Source organism: Notolepis coatsorum, assembly GCF_963971535.1.
Source record: "Notolepis coatsorum genome assembly, chromosome: 9".
In the NCBI taxonomy this organism is placed as follows: Eukaryota; Metazoa; Chordata; class Actinopteri; order Aulopiformes; family Paralepididae; genus Notolepis; species Notolepis coatsorum.
In genome coordinates, this window is record NC_140173.1 from 127,845,023 (window position 1) to 127,867,216 (window position 22,194).

Consider the following 22,194-nt stretch of genomic DNA (forward strand, 5'->3'; position numbering starts at 1 on the left):
AGCAGCTACGGCAGTGCAGTAATCATTTGTCTCCAGGAAATTGTTCAGAAACATGTCAAAACATGCCTCTTTCTTTAACTCTCTCTCCCTGACTGTAAGAGCCATATGAGTGTTTTAGTTATGGATTATTATTATTATTATTATTATTATTATTATTATTATTATTATTATTATTATTATTATTATTATTATTATTATTATTATTATTATATCAAATAGAAGGATATGATTTATGTGAATGTTATGATTTATCTGTGTAGCCAAAAGGGGAATGCTTGCCCAGTGTTGGCCTATTCTCAGTTGTATTGTGGGTGGTTCACCTGGCTTGCCTGAATGGCACGGTCTAGGCGGACCAGCCACTGCGCAGCTGAGGGCATTAATTAGTAATGGTAATCACCTGGGTGGGCGTAGAACGGGGAATGGCACACAGTTTTCTGACCGCTTTGGTCCCATCTTCCATGTGAATTACTTTTCTAAATAAATCAGATATCCACTTGATATCTGACAACGGAACTGAAAGTGTGGAGACTATTATTGATTAGAAAGCGCGTACGGAATACCTCCCCGACTGCCACGGAAGCGGAACCAGGCAGAGGCCGCTACACTGACCATAGTGTCATTCTAATGTCACATCCACCAGCGCACCCCAGCAACCCCAGACCATCCTAGCCCAGACATAATGCCTTGACAACAGCCATGGCAACTGCCGCTATCATCCTCCTCATCTTCTGTATCCACCTCTGTCGCTCAAAAGATAAAAAGGAAATCAGACAGGAAATGAAAGCAGGAGATAATCTCACATGGACAGATTTTTAAATGTCATTTTACATTTATTTACCCAGGGTAGGTTATCGGAGCACAGATGCTCTTTTTCAGCAACGCCCTGCTTCACACTCACACAGTTAACACATAGGCCTACGTTCGCACCTGGGAGATGCCCAGTACAACCACAGTCTGACACCGTTTGCCTCTGAGCAACTCCAGTGGCCGGTTAGCCTTCGGGAGAGGCGTTAGTTGGACATTGCCTAGGCTAACCGGCCACTTCCGCTTCCATTCATTGTGCTAAGCTAGGCTAGCGCGCAGCCAGATAGCTTTCTACTGAACGTACAGAGAGGAAACAGGTATCTACAGTATCTTCTTGTCTCTCTCTGGAGAAGACGATGAGCTAATTTCCCAAAATGTTGGCGTGTTCCTACCTTGCTCACGGGCACTTCAGCGGTCGGTATTGAGATAGGGGAGAGCGTTGTTCATTCACTTCTCTAACCTTTAGCCAGGCCACCGCTGCCCCCATTATGTGGCCTTTCAAAAACACTAAGAAGAAAAGTAAATACAGTTTCCGGGAAGACGACAAACAAACAGAGGGATACAAAGACAAGCTGCCAAATAACAAGCAGTTAATTGTATTAACGTGTAACGATATAGAGTGAAAGAGAAAAGAGAAAACAGGAATGGGATCCAAACCCATGCTTTCACAGATACGTGGTGGTATGAACACTGACTGGTATATTGACTGTAGAACGGGAGCTCTCTCTCGCTCTCTCTCTTGCTATATGTTGACTGTATCATGCCCAGCCTCGGGCAGCGCTATTATTTAAGAACATGTTGACTGTATGAAAAGAAAAAAATAATAATAATAATAATATTATATATATACTTTTTATTTTAATTTGTTTACCTTTTAGGGGGGGGGGGGCCTCGCGTTTAAATCTCGCACAGGGCCTCGCATTTCTCCCAGGCGGCCCTGCTCACCAGCACATCTGATCGGCTGCCTTGCAGTCTGACGTATTGTGGTCTGTTGGTGAGGTAGTCAGTGTTCCAGGCCACCAGGCCACGGACCGGTCACATCACCGTGAGCTTCTCCAATAGCCTTAAAGGCTGGATGGTGTTGAAGGCGCTGGAGAAGTCAAAGAACATAATTCTCACTACGCTGTGCGGCCTCTCCAGCTGCATGTAGGCTCTTTGGAGCATGCAGATGATGGCGTCCTCCACCCCGATGTTTGCCTGGTACGCTAATATAACTGCAGGGAGTCGAGAGTGTCGAGGGAGTCACGCACCAGGGGCTGGTGAGGAAATGAGGTGTTGCAGGACCAACTTCTTAAAAGGTCTTCATGACGTGTGACACAGTGGCGGCTGGTGCTACGTATAGTAGGAAGGGCGCGGGGGGTCTCGACTTATATCTTGCCATATTCAATCAGTTTCAGTAACTACAGAACAGTACATATTGCTAGACTCACTTGTTGTTTTGTTGCATCAGGTTGAAACTAGCCTCGAGCCGTCGCGTTAACCCTTCGAGAAGCTTTTGTGGTCCGGGCTTGAACTTTCCATGATAAAGTGTCGATATAAATCCATTTTGTTAGATCCAACACTGTCTAAATGTACAGTATCTCGTGATTATCTCCCCGACTCCTGAGAATACACTTCTTATTACCGAACCAGCTAAACGACCGAGTATAGCCTAGCTAAGCTAAGCGGCAAGTCTTTTCTGTCTGACGACAGAAAAGCGCCCTCTATGGACCAGCCGCCACTGGTGTGACGTAGTCGCTGAGGGTGCTTGGGCGTGCGTCCCTTCTTGGGCACCAGAACAATGCAGGCCTACCAAAAGGTGAGGCCACCCTCTCCAGCCTCAGGGAGAGGTTGAAGAGATGCTGAAATGGTGCTGCCAGCTGCACGCCTTGAGCACTGCAGGGTCCTTGGGCCTTGTTCACTGCCAACGCACCTGGCTGTTAGTGGTGGTCAGGGGGGGGTGTAGTGGGCTGGGGCAGTGGGGGGTTGGTGTTAGCAGATGGTGGGGCCTTTTCATTAAAACCTGGATGGAATAGAACGTCTGGAGGCAACAAGGTTGATACCAGACATAATGAAACCATTTACTGTTTCCAACTAAACCCATCCTGCTTTTCTCATCTCCTCTTAACCATCATCCTTGCCCCTCTTTCCCCTCTCTTCTATTCTCTCTTCCATTCTGGATGTTATAGCCTTTGATGCCTGCCTGCACACAAGATGGACACAATTGCTCTTTCAACAACTTCCAAATACACACATGTACACACACATCCCTCCACGTTTCTCCCCTCCCAAAAAACTATGAACATCATGGGATACATTTAGTTAAAAGGGTCACATTTGTTTTTTTTTCCTCTTCTTTCTTCTTATTGTCAATATTGTCAACAGTCAAAACCATCCAGAAAGCAATGAAGACACAATTAGCACTTTCTGCGGCAACAACGAGTTTACTCGTTATTGGCCGCCAGCGGTTGAGCGCCAACAACGAGTGAACTCGTTATTTGGTCCGTTTTTCTTTTTTTCGATTTTAATATTCTATTCAATGTCACGGACCTGTATGTTGCCGTTAAAAGGCATACTGGGACCCAGAGGGTGCAATACCGGCCAGATCCTGCCAGGTGGCAGTATCGAGAGTGCAGTAAACCCTGTTCCAGACCCTGTGTTACACTCAAATCCCACAGGCGCTAAATTTAGACAGAGCCGAGTAAATCACTTCATCCGACCACTTTGAAACACATCTGGAACACTTGATCCATAAATTGTGCCAAATTATGTCTGGGACCAGATGGACACTAATACTGGAAATCGCGATCAGACAATTGGAATATTCTTTTTGGAATACCCCCGACCAAAGGTAAGGACTATCTGACATAAATTTCAGCTTGATCCAACAATGTTTTCATATCCATCGTCTGTAGTGTTCAACACGAATGATGTTACTGGCAATCAAAGCATGATGAAACATAATACCTATTATATACATTTGATTTGGAAATAGTAGCATGTCCAGGGATGAAACGCCAATGCTTTTAGTAGAATTAACTCAGCCTCCCAGGAATTAGCCCGGATCACTCCGAAACTATACTTTTATTCACCACGGGATAACGTGTGAACGTGGCCTAGCTAGAACAGGATAAGGATAATAGCTGGCAGTGAATGAGTTAAGAGGAAACGGCAACAACAACAACAAAAAATCTTCAAGCAAGGAAACTTTGGCCACTGTGTGTTTTGACAATGTGTCGTTCACATTTCATGCTCTAGAAATGACCAGCTTTGCAGGACCAGACCAGAATAGCTCGCATAGACCACCGCGACACTTCCAGTATTCTGAAATTATGGGAGAGAGCGGGGGGGGGGGGGGAATGAATGAATGTGGATGAGAGCCTTGACATTAAGTGTTTGTAGATACGGCTGTGGGGGTGCTGGAGACATGATCCAATAGACTTTTATACGATCTGCACTTTCTCAGCCGAGCTACAGTATAATCACTTTCCCGCACCTACTCCCGAACTCCGCATGCGCAGATTGCCCACGGAGTCTCTCTGGATTGTCCAGAGATCTAGGTTCATCAATCTGCGCATGCGTAGTTCGGGAGTAGGTGCGGGAAAGTGACTATAGCTCGGCTGAAAAAGTGCCTCGACTTGGGATTGGTCGCTCCGTGTTCAGGAGACTCATGCGTATATATAAAAGTATATTGGATCATGTCTCCAGCACCCCCACAGCCGTAGCTACAAACACTTAATGTCAAGGCTCTCATCCACATTAATTTATTTTCGCCCCCTGCCCTCTCCTCCATGAGCTTCCGCATAACGCGGAAGTGCAGTGGTCTATTGGCAATGTCACTGTATTTCATGCATCACTGTTGGGGATTTCTCTCGCTTCAGCCCAAGTTGGCCCAACTCCGTGATCTAGCTTGCAAAAAGAACAAAGATGTCTTCATGAAAAAGTTCCATACTGCAGGTTTAAAATGATGGACTATGTGGATCAAGGTAACTGTACGTCTCTATGACCCGTTTGAGGGACATCTACCTCGGTCGGGCCTCTCAAATCACCCTGTGGTCCTGAGCCAAAGATGTAAAGAGAGAACCTTCTTCTGTGTGCAGTCCTTGGGGTGATTTCCATTCTAACTAACACAGATACAGCTGCTATAAATAAACAGTCATTAGCCTGGCTTCTGGCTCCACACTGGTCACATGTCCACCGGGGACATTTTGACTAATTGGGGAGTAATGAGACTGTTTATCTGAAGAGCAGGAGGGGCGCACAAACACACACACTCAAAGACAGACACTTTATCTGAAGAGCAGGAGGGGCGCACACACACACACACACACACACACACTTATGAATGTGCACACAGACAGACAGACATACATACATGACAACATGAACACACATACAGGTATGCACAGCAACACAACACGTCAACACATTCACAAATTGAAAAGTGATCTGCACACACACACACAAATTCATACTGTATGCACACAAGCACACACAAATAGCTAGGTTAATGAGCTAGATTCTGGATGATAGAGAGAGAGAGAGAGAGAGAGAGAGAGAGAGAGAGAGAGAGAGAGAGAAAGAGAGGAAAAGGTTTGACTGACTGTCACCTCAGCTACAAGCCTTTAACGTTACCATCCGTCACTCTTCTTCAATCCATCCATACTTCCCTCTCAGCACGACATTACTCAGTACTTACTCAGAGCTAGAGTTGTTCCGATACCGATACCAGTATCGGAAATGCCGCCGATACTGCCTAAAATGCTGGTATCGGTATCGGCGAGTACCCTCTAATGTTGCGCTCCGATACCATATGACGTCATTTATCAACAACACTGCGGACGTTGGGCTCTGTAGATATACCCTACTCGCTGAGTGAGCATTATAAAACAAACGTGTGCTTAATCGACCGTGAATTAAAGTGTCAATTGCCATTTTAACAGCAGAGCAGATACTTTCTTAAAATGCCATCGTCCCGGCAGAGCGCTGTTGACGGGGAGCTCTGATGTTTTTAGCATTAGCTGAACAGCTAACCGAAAGCTAGCATTAACTAACGTTAAAGGTTTAGCCATAACGTTACCTTGGCTAAAGTTGGGGCTATTCATAATCCAGCAATAATGGCTGCAGACCTGCAAGCAAAGTACAGCAAGTTGGCAAAGGAGTATTCCAAGTTAAATCACAATGTCACCAGTAACGTTAGTCTTTCCTAGCTCATGGTAACGTCGTCATTGCACAATTGCACGTCGCGTACACAATTAATGACATGTTGCGGACAGCCATATCGGCGACAATGTTTAGCTTTTAGTGCCAAATGATAAGAGTCTGAGGCGGAGTCTCAAAAGAGAATGTTGAATATTTATTGTGCAAAAATCACAACAACAGAGCCTCTGCTACTTCAACGGAGCCTTCTTGTGGAAGCAAGTGCAGCAACGAATGTCCGTGTGGAACTAATGTGCCAACAACAACCTTTCCGTGGGTGAACTCATTGAGAGTTTTCAATTACTGATACTAATACTAATCTATACAATCACCTGTTGTTGAATAAATACCATTACTTTATAGTTATTACTAAAAAACAGTATATATAAAACAGTAGCTGTATTTAAAAAAAAAAAAAAAAAGTTTTATAATTTATATATTTTTTTTATTTTTTTTAATGTATGCACTGGTATCGGATAAGTATCGGTATCGGCCGATACCCAAAGCTTAGGTATCGGAATCGGATCGGAAAGTAAAAAATGGTATCGGAACATCTCTACTCAGAGCCATTAGCATTCGTAAAGGCCAAGCATTCATCAAAAACTCAAAGAAAAACGGAGAAAAGGATGATTCCATTCCAGAGAAAAAGATGATTCTCTTTACGGACTGCCTGTACCTGACTGACTGACTGACTGACTAGATTCCCATTCACCAGTACTGGAAAAAGAATTCCATCGTAAAGCGCTTTGAGTCATTTTATATATGCTACAAACATGCAGCCATGCACCTATCTGACTGATAGGTGGGCTAGTAGGCTGACTGGCTTTCTACCTTACTGATTGATTTATTGATTGATTGATTGATTGACTAACTGGCTACCTGGCTGATTGAGTGAGTAAGTGGTTGGTTGGCTTACTGGTTGCTTATACTTGTCTGTCTGACAGACAGACAGGCAGGCAGGCAAGCAAGCTGAGTGGCTGACTGATTGAATGTCTAGTGCAGGGGTTCCCAAAGTCGGGGTCACGAGCCGCCGCGGGGGGGTCGCCAGATGATCAAAAACAATTTCAAAAAAAGATTTTTTTAATGCAGTCAGGCCACTGAACTTAGAAGCAGGCCAGGCCAGTGTTTCTAGTTGCACCAGCACAATAGTTAGATAACCTAGGTGGGGAACAACCAGGAGATCACTGCAACTCACACAAGTTGGAGAACTATCTCTCTCTCTCTCTTGCTCTCACACACACAGAAAGGGAGCCGCATGTGATTGGTGGAGGCGGGACCCTTACAAAAAACTGCTAATCATTGACACATGCTAGCCTGTAATAATCCCCCCCAGAAAAATCTACTTTGCATTTGATATATTGCAAATATATGCCATCACACACACTGGCATTTAAAGGGTGAGAATTATAAAATGTGGTGTTATGATCAGGGCTGAAGTTGAATAAAAGATTGTATTTTTTTCAATTACAAAAATACTGAAAATCCATAAAAATCTGTTGTTGCTAATCATATGTTTTTTAACAATAATTTGTGATGCCATCACAAACACTGACAGGGTACAAATAAAAAAATTCCTGCACCAGAATGCAGGAAATGAAGTCTTTATAACAAAAGAATTCCTGGTGGGGGACCCCCTGCTTAAAAAGTGGCCTGACTGGGGCTATATTTTGCACTACATTTCCTGGCCTGAATGATTTCCCCAGTCCGGCCCTGGTTAAAAGCCTCCAATGCTTATTAGTGTGTGTGCGTTTGAACGTTTGCATGTTTCAACCATACATTTCCATTTATAAAAAAAATTAAAATAAAAAAATATATATTATTTTAAAAAACAATTTTTTTTTACCTCCTATAATAGTGGGGGTCGCGGCTCTCTGACACCATTATTTGGGGGTCGCGGCCTGAAAAGTTTGGGAACCCCTGGTCTAGTGGACCGACTGACTGACTGACTGACTGACTGACTGACTGACTGACTGACTGACTGACTGACTGACTGACTGACTGACTGACTGACTGAATGTAGGAGGGGGGAAAGTAGGGGATGATGGAATATAATTTCATGCAACACTTCACTGCTTCCATCCGCCCGTCCAGAGAGAATATTTCAGAGTAAGAGACTAGGAGGGAAGGAGAAGATAGAACGGAGGGGTTTAGTGATATCACAGGGTATGCGGCATGTTTCAATCCGTTTTGATATAAATTGTGTGAAATATATGAAATATAAAATAGGCAAAACTCCCTGGTGACTTTGATTGATTTGGAGGGGAATGCCATGGGAAAATAAACAAGAACTGTTACGGCCACAGACAGGGTCTTTCTCTCCCTATCAGCAGGTCCCCACTACCATATATGGGTCCCTCCAGGTTCCCGCTTCACCCTCAGCCTGCCTACCTGTGCCGATCTACACACCTGAGACTCATCTCATCATCACGGAGCCAGGATAAGAGGCCTGCACCCCTGCCACTCCTGGTCAGAGTGTTGTTTCACCTGCCTTGGTATTAGGACTCTTATCTGGACCTCCATACTATATATATATATTTATATTGTGTTTTTGTGAACTCTGTAGCCTGCGTCATTCTAACTCCTGTGTGTAGGATCACACACCTCCGGCCTGCACCCCCACCCTTGGACATCACCAGCATGGACTATCCCGGGACCTCATGGACACACACATCCCTCACCTGTACTCCCTCACTGCCTGCCTTGTCATCTAACGGGCTTACCATTAAATACCCTAAACCGCCTCATTCTCCTGTGCCTTGTGTTCTGCTCTTGGGTTCTATTAAGACAGTACACCACCCTAACAATAACACAATAATGTTAAACAAGTAAGAACAAGCCAAATAAATATAGTATATTTAGCAGTGCATATGCATGGTGCACATGCACGTGTACTACTGAAGATTTACCTAGTTCAAGAAGTATGATATTTTTAGTCCTCGGAATGAATGGAAGTTGAATGAGGACCCGACACCTGGGTGCTGGAATGCTGGTGTTGACAGTGGACGACAGGGGCAGCGGTGGTCGCTAGCTTAATTGCAGATGCACTGCTGAAACTTGACAAAGAAAAGTCTCTACTCTGTCTACTATTTAGTATCTCTCTGTGGAGGAGATATAGCAGTTAGCGCAAGGTATTATTTAGTAGTATTTAATATATCTCTGTGGAGGAGATATAGCAGTGTTAGCAGGGCATTATTTAGTATCTAGTATTTAATATATCTCTGTGGAGGAGATATAGCAGTTAGCAGGGCATTATTTAATATCTAGTATTTAGTATCTGTCCATGGAGGAGATGTAGTAGTTAGCATGGTATTATTTAATATCTAGTATTTAGTATCTGTCCATGGAGGAGATGTAGTAGTTAGCATGGTATTATTTAATATCTAGTATTTAGTATCTCTCTGTGGGGGAGATTTAGCAGTTAGCAGGGTATTATTTAGTATCTAGTATTTAATATATCTCTGTGGAGGAGATATAGCAGTTAGCAGGGTAATATTTAGTATCTAGTATTTAGTATCTCTCTGTGGAGGAAATTTTGCAGTTAGCATGGTATTATTTAATATCTAGTATTTAGTATCGGTCCATGGAGGAGATGTAGTAGTTAGCATGGTATTATTTAATATCTAGTATTTAGTATCTCTCTGTGGGGGAGATTTTGCAGTTAGCAGGGTATTATTTAATATCTAGTATTTAGTATATCTCCATGGAGGATTCCTTAAAGCAAACTGTGTGTTATTGTGCTGTCTGTCTAACTTTTTGTACACCAACCTGATTGTCAATTGAATGCATGTGTAAAGATCTCTGAATATATGACTGCATTTACAATGTTTATTTTTCCTTAAAATGTCTGTGGACATAACTAAATAATTTAAGTGTGTGTGTGTGTGTCTTACCAGTAGGAATTGATGAGTCATCTACAGGCAGGTAGGACAATGCACTGATGGACACTTCATGGTCATAGATATCTGCAGAACCCTACAGACACAGACACACGCTAGATTTGAGTTTACTAACACTGTACCTGGCTGTTATCAAAGAGGACAGGTTTAGGAACAACAGGGTCCCCTTGTGCACGCTCCTCATATGAATCACAGCTGCATCACAAACATGTCCCCTCTCTACTCTACCTAGGGATACTGTGGGGTTGTACTAAGAGTGGTTGGTGAGGGTGGGGTCTATTTAACTGGCCATGCCATTGGCTCCCTACTCATTCCCTCCAACCACTTGCTCTATTCTACTCTACCCTATAGTAAAAAAAGGAGAAAAAAAAGGAATTCAAAATAATAATAATAATAATAATAATAATAATAATAATAATAATAATAATAATAATAATAATAATAATAATAATAATAATAATAATAATAATAATGTTTTAAAAGATAGCAATCTAGAGAAAAAATATCTATACTCATATATTTTTATGAGTCAAGAAAGTTCCAAACAGCATGTTTTCCATCTGCAGATTATTCAGGAATATACAGTATGTATGTGAATATACCCCACATTGATTTGGTTAACATTTTTTAAATAAAGTTATTTCTTTCACACCAGGCAGTGTTTTAATGGCACTTTGATGAACCAAGAAATAGCTGGCTGATGCTTTGTTAAGGGAATACTTTGATTTGACCTTGAAATTAGGTCTGCAATTTCTTTGCCAAGCAGAGCAGTTCTACATCCTTTCAGACATACTACAACAACTTGTTAGCAGCTGTTGGTAAAAGTAGCCTTTTAATAAAATGTTACTTATCGCATCCCGCTGGTTCGTACGAGGTTGATGGGGGCGGGTCTATTGAACTGGGCATGCTATTGGCTCCCAACCTGTCTTATTATCTTCTCTTTATTTTACCCCCCATTCTACTCCCTCACCCACTCATTCTCAACCAATGAATATCATCATTAATTAATGAGTAGAGTGACCTGTCCAGCCAGGTTGAAGTATGAATGGTTGGTGATGTTGATGGGTGTGGTTCTACTGGACCGGGCCTGGTACTGGGCTGTCAGCGTTTCCCCCTGAAGACACACATATCAAGCCTTCAGCAAACTGATTTTACACTTTCAGTGTAAACAGACTCATATCGCAACATATTTAGCAAACACATAGAAAGACACAATGAACTGCAGTGTCACTTTGATGTGGATCAACACAAGCAGCCACTCCTGGTATTCAGTTGACGTTAAGGCCGAGACCACTTATCGATAATTATCTATAACTGCATGAAAGTGGTGTCACTGACCATTTTTGCGATGTTTGCAGACCCATCGTGTGTTCTGTATTATAGCTATGGAGTCAATAGTATGGCTCATTTGATAGGCATTGTTCACAGTCCATCACTGACTAATCAGTCCATTTCTACATACTGTAGTTTTTGTGCTATTACATGCTAAACATCGCCCCTTTCCAAAATAATATTTTTTCATAGATAGCGAGATATGACACGTTATATGCAATATGCCCAAATCGTTCTGGTTGATCGCCTGAAACCCCAAATACTTCCAAATCAAAAGGTATATACCATGTACATATGAGTCTTCACAAAATCATCAAGGGGGGGGTCGTTTTAACTAGAAACCGCGATCGTGTTTGTCGAGCATGTTTTACGTCCGGTAAAACACGACACTGTGATCGTTAAAGAAGCATGTTTTACGTTAAGAAAATACCAGCAGGAGACCTTACCTCAGTCAGAAAGTACTCCAAAATGAATAAATCCCAGTCGATCCCATGGCGATCGCAATTACTCGTGTATATTGGGCATGTCTACCATATGGGAAAGAATAGCTCTGAGGCACCAAATCTTCCACTGATTGCTATGTTGTGATCCACTCCTAGGCGGAAAGAGCCGGAGGCTGGAAGACAACTGATATCCCCAGTTCAAAAGGTAGGCGATACTGCCACCTGGTGAGATTCGATCGTCGTTGCAATTCCAACATAGGCAGATGAGCCAGAGAGACCTAGAGAGCTCCGGGCGAGTGTTTAGAATGGGGATCAAGGAAAAAGATCAAAGGATCTAAAAATGAGATATTACGTTTTTGGCGCTCAAGCGTTGGCGGCGAAACAAGAGCTATGTTTTTGGCCGTCAATGAGTTAAAAAAGAAAAACTATTATTTAACGTTAGTTCGTGTGTGTGTGATAATAATATTTAAAAAAAAAAATTTAACACTGTCCCGGCCAACCACGTATATACGTTATTGGGCTCCATGCTTAAACACATTGGGCGCTGTGCATTGTACCCATCATTGGGTCCAGTCTGCCACCGCTGTGAGCCTATGGAGATGTTTACCTTCTTTGCAGGGCTATAACTTTTTAAATATTATAGCTATATTGACATTACTATGGCCCATTCAACATCGGGTATCTATCGTTCCGGATGTGGGAACGTTATATTTTTTCATTCATACATTGTTATGTTAATACCGTCGAGAATATAAGTATGTTTTTAAGCTTTTCTGCTGTAATTCCAAAAACGCAAGTTATAGGCCCTGAAGCCTATACACGCTATATTAAAAAATTTAAATGTATATGATCGGTATACATTATGCTTCATCATGCGTGAAGGAAAGGGGGGGGGGGGTCGTTTATAATTCCTTGATCGTCAGTAACGGCTTTATTTAGTATGGGTTGATACATTGATCAGATGGATTGCAAACAAAGAAATGGACAATCAAGCTGAAAATAACGTTAGATTCCTCTTACCGTTCGCCGATGAGACTGGAGGAAAAATATTCCAATTATTTGACGTCGATCTGCTAGATCTATTTCCCGTTTGTATGACGCAATAAACGCCGAAATCATATAGATTATTGCGTTTCGAAAGCGATCCCAATGCACTCGAGTGTTTGTCTGGACCAGGGGTCAGCAACCTTTACTATCAAAAGAGCCACTTTTCCCCCCTCCCACAAAAAAAATGCTCAGGGAGCCGCACAACCCATTTACCCTTAACACTTTGATTGCCATGGTTAAATTCATGATATAGCATCCCTTGCCAGCTCTATTTAACATGGAGAAGTTCCCCTTCTTTGCAGGGCTATAACTTTTTAAATTATATTGCTAGATTGCCATTATTAGGGCCCATTCAATGTCCTATATGTATTGTTCATGGTGTAGCAACGTTAAACTTTTTCATTCACATATTCATACTAAAATATGGTCTAAAGTATAAGTATGTTTTCATCTCTTTCTGCAGCTTTCTCCAGAACCTGATTTATAGCCCCAAATGCATTATATTGATGATCAAATACAGTTTGGTAGGAATCTGTGCGAGATAAAAATTTCAACTGGACGTACTTCTAGAATTTACTACACGTCACCTGATGTTGACCGGATGGGCGAGGGGGCGTTTATAATTCCGTGGGCAACGTTATACCATTCATCTAATGTGGGTCATATGTTCATCATAGCAGTTTATATCGAACACGGTAATACTACATGCTAAAACTCACCCCAGTCTCCTCGGGCCGTTGGGCGATCAGCGTGGAGTAGACAGTTTTCAATTATGGGATGTTGAAATGCCCAATCTATTTCCAGGTTGTATAATAGTATATACGTCCAAATCATGTTGTTTTTTCGAGTTATTTCCACCGATCGATGTTCACTGTGTGAAGACAGAGTCTCTCTAACATTAGCGAGTGCCCGGACCCCATATGGAGTGAGTCCTGCCGGTTCAAAGGTTGACATCCGGTTTCGATCTGCCGATCGTCCACCAGATGGCGCTCTTGAACCGCTAGAGGGTTGAGAGGAGATCAGCACTGTGTGTCAAGGCTGCGGAGGGGAAATATGATTTCGATCACAGATTTTTGAAATATTGATATCAAAGACGAGTTACGGCGTCCTCGGCAACTTGACCATGGCGGGGAATGACGAGTTCCGGCGTTTTCGGCAGTTAAAGTGTTAAAATGAAAATAACAGTGTATAACGTTTTATATATCCCCAAGCATACCCCACATTTAGCATAAAACGCCTGACAATTGCATACCCAAAGTAATTTGCGATTTATTATACTTTATACTTATAGCACACAGTTTGTTGCATTAATGGAATTATAAAGCAACAAAAAGAAAAATGCTGACTTTTTATTGCTGTTTTTACCTGTTATAACAAAGGGAAACCTCAAACTCTTATGAAGAGGAGAAAAAATACTGGCTGTGTAGACCTATTTTTAAATAAAACACAGAAGAGACGACAAAACACTGGTGTCTGTAGACCTACTTTGAAATAAAACCCTGAACTATGCAGCTCTATTTGAGTCCTTCCTTTATTTGTGGAAAATCTATAAAATAAAAAGTAAATCTTTCGTTGTTGGCAAATTTCGCACCACATATCAGGCAAGCCTGCATCGTTAGTCGTGAAAGCAAATTAATCTGTCCACGCTGAATTAAACCCTCTATTTTCCTCAGACTTTCATTTTTTGAAAAAAAAAAAAAAAAAAAAAAAAAGTAAAAAAAATATATATATATATATATATATATATTAGTGCTGTCAGGCGATTAAAAAAATTAATCTAATTAATTACAGGATTTGTAATTAATTAATCTAATTAATCGCATTTTAATCGCATAACCATTTTATGCCTGATATTCTATATTCTATAATCATATTTCAAATTGCATGTGTCCAGATGGCAGAATTCAGTACTGTATCTACAAAACCTTCTGTTTAATCATCTTTCATCTATTACTTTGCTTAGATTTTTCAGGTCTGGTCAATTTGAGCATAGTGTTATTCACAGTCAAAGATAAAAAAAAAAATTATTTATATTCTCATTTGGTTCATTACAATTTACTCAAGCCTAGTAACATACACAGTATTTCTGACACTGGGAATACATTCCCTGAGATCCATAGATGTCCCTAGAATCAGATACCAAGAACATGCAAATGGACCATATAAAAAAAGTCTGTAATGTGTATTCTACGTTCTTATGGAATGAATGAGATTAAAAAAAAAAGTTATTAAAAAAAAAAAAAAAAAAAAATTGTAATTAATTTTGAGTTAATTTTCATAACGCGATAATTTGCTGTGTAATTAATTAATCTAATTAATGCGATAAACTGACAGCCCTAATATATATATATATATATATATATATATATATATTTTTTTTGGCCAGGGAGTCGCAGCTGATTGGCTAAAGAGCCGCATGCGGCTCTGGAGCCGCAGGTTGCCGACCCCTGGTCTGGACCCACGTAACAAGATAGTACTGCCGGAGGGATTTCCTCGATGCACTAGCGCCACTTCCGGTTTGGCGTAGAGTGTAACTCGCCCGATCATCCACCAGGCGGCGGTATTGAGGCGTTGCAATATCAGACAGGGTGCAGCTGCAGTCCCGCAGGGAGGCTGGATGAATTATGAATGCCATGGCGAAAAAGTGAAATATTGATTGTTGTTGGCGTTCAACGCATGGCGGGCAATAACGAATTATGACGTTGTTGGCGACCAATGTGTTAAAGGGCCAACAACGTATATTATACGTTATTGACTAGTTTTTGCTTTTATTCCATTTTAATATCCTACTCAAGTTTCTTTAATAGTTGTCATACAGAAGTACAGAATACTTTTATACAAAATGCTTCTTACTGTTACGCTCCAGAGACTGTGCAAGACAAGATAAGTATGAAATAAAATAACATAGTATAGCATGTAAATTAGAAGTAAAAAAATTAGGTCACAGTGTTCAGTATAGACATATGTACAATGTTCGATGCAGAGTAGACGTAACTGAGTTACCATATAATATGTGTAGTGTACTAATATACAATACTATATAGTGCAAGGCAGAAATAGGATGAGGTGCAATTTAGGTACAATTTACAGTCACTAATCCTAACTATCCTAATGTCACAGAGCTGTATGTTGGCTGGAAAATGCCTTTGGGATTCGGAAAAGAGCATTAGCGGCCAGATCCTGGTAGTGGCGCTGTCTCGAGAATGGAGTAATCCTTGCTTCAGGCCGGGTGTAACTGTTTTTTCATTCCGGGAATTTTTTTCTGTTAGCCTGAAGCTATGGCTTCAACCGATCGCCTGGAATACTTATTGCGACGCCGAATTCAGTATGCAGTAAAGGAATATAGCATCAATGGACATATCGATCTACCAGATGGCGATCAATAACTGGGAAATTCATTTTGGAATCCAACCGGCCACAGGTAAGAGCGATTTGACGTCAATTTCAGCCTGATCGGGCCTTGTTAGCATAGCCAACCCCCGATCAGCGCATGTTGTTGTAATAACGAATGCCGTTATTGGTAATCAATAATCAGAAACGACTTCCCCCGCCCCCCCCCTTTCATGCATTCATGGTGGACCATGATACCGATCATATGCATTTAGATTTTTAACTGTAGCTTGTGTAGGGCCTAAACGGCAATCGATTTAACGTTATTAGCTTAGCGCCCTATAACTAGCTTTGCAGGAATTACCCTAGACCAATGCGGTATAACGTTCATATTCACGACGCTATAAAATGGGAACGTATTGATGAAAAAATTATTTCTTTATGGCATATTGAAGGGAAGGTTTATACTGTCAATTGACAATGAGAATGGACACATAGCAATAATATAAAATATAGATTTAGCTCTACAAACAACCTCACACACAGTGAAACGTTGTTATGAGAAGCTGGCCTCAGAGTGAGATTAGACGGATCCCAATGGCCGGGAATGTGTTAATATATATATCTTTTTTTAATATATTGTGGTGACCCATATGTAAGAAACATTCACTAAGGTGGGCTTGTGCCTTTAAGAGCGGGGGTTTACTGTTTAGGGGAAAGGGTAAACACCACTTCCGGTTCCGGGTTGAGGGTTTGTTGTTATTGTAAATGCTATGTGTAGTGATAAGTAAAATACCTCGACTCGAACTACGTCTCTGGCTCGCTATTTTCTTATCGCCACAATATATATATTTTTTTATATAATAAGAAGAAGAATCGATATTTATCAATAATTTTGTCCCGATTTATCGATTCTTCCAAATGGCATATCGTCTCAGCCTTAGTTGACGTTCCTTCACACAGTGGCTTACAACAGGAGAAAATCATTCGATTCCTGCTCATTCTGGCAGGCTGCCTGGAGGGGGACATATGGTGGAGACTCCAGGGCCCTATTCCCCGTACCTGGTTCAACTAAGTCGATCAAAAGTCCCATTAGCCAGATTCAATTAACGCGATGATTGAAACCAGGCTATCCCTGTTCCTCGAAGGCTGATTCACTCGCGTTAATTCGAATCAGACTTGAGTACTCAGGATAATTGCGCGCTGCCGCCTCACCTGAAAAGGCAGCAGATGTCGATCGCAGAAATCCGGGCGCTCTGTTAAGAAAATACATCCACAGCGGAGAATATGAAACGAATCAGAGCCAAACGCCCGATTTCATTCATTAAAAATATCCCTGCGGGATTCACATTTGCATTGCTCCGTTATTAAAATAACCACATAGTGTGTGTCGCGACTCTTGAGCGCCGTATAGCTATGACGTGCATTATTTAGGACAAAGTAAATCAGCATTTTTAGGTCTATTATTTTACATTTGAAAAGCCCCCTCTAGAAAAACTAAGCACAAAAACATAATTCAGAATGGTATAATGTGATCTGTGAGGAAGGGAGCTGGCATTTTTTTTGCGAGGGCGTGGCCATGTTTATCCAGTTAACTGAACTAAACCCTATGCTGGAGCAGTTTCAAACTTTTCGATCTGTTGCCATAGTGATTTAGACAAACGTGCTTCGGGGAACCGAAAAGCCTGACTTATGTCAAGTTATCCTGAAGATTATCCGGCTAACTCAGTTAGCCACGTACGGGGAATAGGGCCCAGACCAGACACAGAAGGAACAGAGACGTTGTTGTTCTCACCAGCTACTTTCATCAGCACCTGTTGGAAATAATATGCAGACCTCGACAAAGCTCCGGAATGAATGGGGTGGGACATAAAACAGCTCATTCCAGTGTTTGAACAAGAGCTCTGCAGTAGGAGAGGCTTTTTACCTGGGCATCTGCAACTAAGATTACCCACAAATAGACAAAACACTTGGTTGACTTGGAGGAAAACGCTTGTCCAAATGTCAGTCACCCCCCTGAAACAAACATACAGACTTTCTGAGCTTCAGTGTTTTGTTTTGCATAGCCTATTTGAAGTGCCCAGGTACAAACATGTGCCTATACACTGTCCTCTGGTGTTTAGCACCAAAACCCTTTAATTTGAAACTTGGCTGAAGCACATTGGGACTTCACTTTTAAGAGCGTTGCAATGTTTAGGGCAGGGGTCGGCAACCTGCGGCCTCGAGGCCACATGCGGCTCTTTAGCCAATCAGCTGCGGCTCCCTGCCCCCCCCCAAAAAAAGAAAAAAAAGAAATAAAAAAAATCTTTTTTTTCTCTTATTTTGGAGATCGATGTCATACTGCGACACTGAAATGAAAAAATATTTCATCAACTAAGATATTTAGTCAACAAAAGGCTTACCTTAGTGATATGTGGTGCGAAATTTGCGAACAATGAAATATTTTTCTTTTTATTTTATAGATCTTCCACAAATAAGGGAAGGACTCTAAATAGGGCTGCATAGTTCAGGGTTTTATTTCAAAGTAGGTCTACAGATGCCAGTGTTTTTTCTCCTCGTCTGTGTTTTATTTCAAAGTAGGTCTACACATGGTAGTCTTTTTTGAAAGTGGACTACTTTTTATTTTATATATGTTCCACAAATAAGGGAAGGACTCAAATATACCTGAATAGTTCAGGGTTTTATTTCAAAGTCGGTCTACAGACACCAGTGTTTTGTCTCCTCTTCATAAGAGTTTGAGGTTTTCCTTTGTTATAACAGGTAAAAACAGCAATTAAAAAGTAATTTTTTTTCTTTTTGTTGCTTTATAATCCCATTAATGCAACAAACTGTGTGCTATAAGTATAAAGTATAATAAATCGCAAATTACTTTGGGTATGCAATTGTCAGGCGTTTTATGCTAAATGTGGGGTATGCTTGGGGATATATAAAACGTTATACACTGTGTTATCTTCATTTTAAGGGTAAATAGGTTGTGCGGCTCCCTGAGCATTTTATTTTGTGGGACGGGGGAAAAGTGGCTCTTTTGATAGTAAAGGTTGCTGACCCCTGGTTTAGGGTCTTATATACTGTATACACCTTGGAATGTAATTCTTTTTTATTGTTTCTTTTTTGTATCGTTTGGGCACATATTGATGACACAATTTGCCTTTTTGAAATTGACATCCCTGGTATTTAAGCAGTTGATTGCTATATTCGACAGATGATTGGCAGTTTCATCCCTGACTTCTTCGGTGATGTTGATTATTGAATGACATCACCTCCCATTCATGCACCAGCGGCAGTGGTTTATCTCCTTAACGCCATCTGTACGTCGCCTTCCTTTCATGGTTCTTCCATTCCCCTGTGTCACTGTGCAGCAGAGCGGAGTGCGTCACTGAGGGAGTGTCAGTCCTCCTGTTGTATTTTGCATCTTCAGTCAAACTCTTGTGAATCCTTAACACTTTGAGTGCCAGCGTCAAGATTTCTCGTTAGTTCATGCCAACCGTTGAGTGCCAGCTGACGAGAGATCTCGTTTTTAATAGTTTATTTTTTATTAGCGATTTCCATTCATATTTCATCAATCTAGCCTCCCGTTACCACTGGAAGTCTCTCTGAGCTCCATTGGGAAAATACCGCCCCCTATCGTCTCTCCGTGTGGTACTGCACCCCTTTGGATTGGATTGAATGAAAAGCATGGGGGGGGGGAAATCCTCGTTATTTCTTTTATTAGCGATATCCATTCATTTTTCATCCGTCCAGCTTGACGTTATCATTGGGAATGGCTCTGAGCTTGAAAAGGGAAAAAACCGCCCCCTATCGTCTCCCGGATGGTAATGCACATCATTGGATTGGATTGAGTGAAAAAGTGCATCAGAGAAAAACTCCGGTCCAGGGTTTTCCCATCTCTGGCAAGCAGTGTCTGTTACCAGATTCACTGGCGAGGCTCGGAGCAGCTTTCGGAAGGAATCTATGTTACCAGTTTTGGGTTAATCAGAGTTGTTTTACATAGCGTTCACAACATGTGTGTGCGTGGCGTTAGGCGCTGAGCGCGGCACGAATAAATGATTTTTCAGCCCGCTTTTGTATCGTGCATAAGAACACAAATACTCTCGATAATCTAGCGTTTATTTGAAAACGATTCATAAATCAGCCGGAAAATGACAACATGTTTTGTGTATTCCAGTAAATGGCTATTTTCGCGGATTTCTCTGGAATCACTAGAAATCTCCAAAACTATACTCGTATTCAAAACGGTATAAAACGGAAATGTACTGATGAAAAAACAATCCGTTTCGTACATGTTGACTGCAAGCAAGTCATTGATAAGCGACGGGTGTATTAGACATATAGCCATAATTTAAGATATAGTTTAATCGCTCGCAAATGTGCTCGTCCTCCCATTGATTAACGTGCTGGCATCCAAGCGATAAATCGTCATATCCGGCTGGCAACCAATGTGTTAATGTACCCATTGTAAAAAAAAAACTAAAAAAGAGGCGAGAGTGCTTTCAGCTACTACGCTCCAATGGAACACTCTCCTGCAGGTCATTAGGACAGCAGACTTGTTGACACTTTTAAAAAACAGCTAACAACTTTTTGCCAAAAACCTTTTTAAACTAGCTTTTAAATTAAATAATATCTTTATTGTCTTATTTAATATGGATAACATTTGAAGACATGATTATTGTACTGTAAATGAGAGCTATTTTAGTGCATTCTTTTTGTCCTGTCTATTGTATGCTGTGTTGCTTGGGGGTGTGTGGTGGGTGGTCAGTTTTTCAGGTGTTTCGCGCATTGGCCTTCATTGCATCTTCATGTGGGATGCAGTTTCTGGTGGGGCGTGTCGTGGTTGGGGGGGACGTGGTAGTTAGAGTGTACTTGGATTGTTTGCAAGGTCAGATTGAGCCACCATTGTGGCACCGTGCCTGTCATTGTGCGTGGTGGTGGTGGTGTCCAATCCGGCTGGTATATGCTGGAGGAGTTGCAACATATATTCCTGTGATTTTCATGAAATAAATGATTTGCGCCGCCCCGTTGTGTCCACACTCGTTGGCATCGAGGTTAGCACTGTCAAATGAAGTCTAACATTAGCTTACACTCTAGCAAAAGAACAGTAAAGGTAATCAAATGGCAAATGGTTGGCTAATATACAGTTTGAGTTCACTTACATACTAGCAGTCAGGAACAGTATTTCATTTTGTGAAAAAGAAAGGTTTATAGAAGTGCATCATATTTAGATGTCCCGTTGTCCTGTGGCTTAAGACCATTCATCCGGTAAGTAAAAAAAATAATAATAATAAAAAAAAAAACATTATTATTTTTATATATGACAGCAAAATTGGTATTGCGAGTGAAGTCACATTATGCACTGGTACATCAGTACAGCTTTACAACCAGTACATTTAAACCAGAACAGAGGTTAGTGAAGTCACATTATGCACTGGTACATCAGTACAGCTTTACAACCAGTACATTTAAACCAGAACAGAGGTTAGTGAAGTGCAAGGTGTTGAGGCTAAGGATGAGGCGTGGTATAAGATGAGGTGTTATATACATCTGTTGTAAGTGTGCATTGCTCCAATGACTGAAGTGTGACTGAAGAATATGGCAAAGTGTCCAAAGGAAACATCTTTTTCATCTGGCAGCGCTTCGGTGGAAGCGCTTCTGACTGCTGGTGGAAGCTTGTTGCTAGGCGACTACTGAAAACCCAGAAGTGCTGTGCGCTTTTGCTAAAAGTGGAAATATTTTCAACTTCTAGCACTCGCCGCTGTCGGGAACTTTCACACAATGCCTGTGTTCAATTCCATTGAACATATTTCCCATTTTGCTGTGGACCTGCTTAAGGACCCTTTGGGCCCACGTTGAGAACCACTGGCTAAGAGTGGTGGTGGGTGGGGTACCTGCAGAGTGTAGGTGACTGAGACATGAACCTCTCCTGGGTACCCCTGGTCTAGCTAAGAGTGGTGGTGGGTGGGGTACCTGCAGAGTGTAGGTGACTGAGACATGGACCTCTCCTGGGTACCCCTGGTCTAGCTAAGAGTGGTGGTGGGTGGGGTACCTGCAGAGTGTAAGTGACTGAGACGACATGGACCTCTCCTGGGTACCCCTGGTCTAGCTAAGAGTGGTGGTGGGTGGGGTACCTGCAGAGTGTAAGTGACTGAGACGACATGGACCTCTCCTGG

The 22,194-nt window shown here is 41.7% G+C and overlaps 1 protein-coding gene across 1 annotated transcript in view; it reads right to left on the minus strand.

Annotated features, from left to right (window-relative positions):
- Nucleotides 1-22,194, minus strand: part of galm (galactose mutarotase) — a 44,771-nt gene that overhangs the window by 11,019 nt on the left and 11,558 nt on the right. Inside the window, exons 4-5 of the mRNA XM_084321392.1 lie at nt 10,900-10,992; nt 9,873-9,954 (exon numbers count right to left, since the gene is read on the minus strand). Of these exons, the coding sequence (XP_084177518.1) occupies nt 9,873-9,954; nt 10,900-10,992 (175 nt within the window). The remainder of the gene's footprint in view (nt 1-9,872; nt 9,955-10,899; nt 10,993-22,194) is intronic.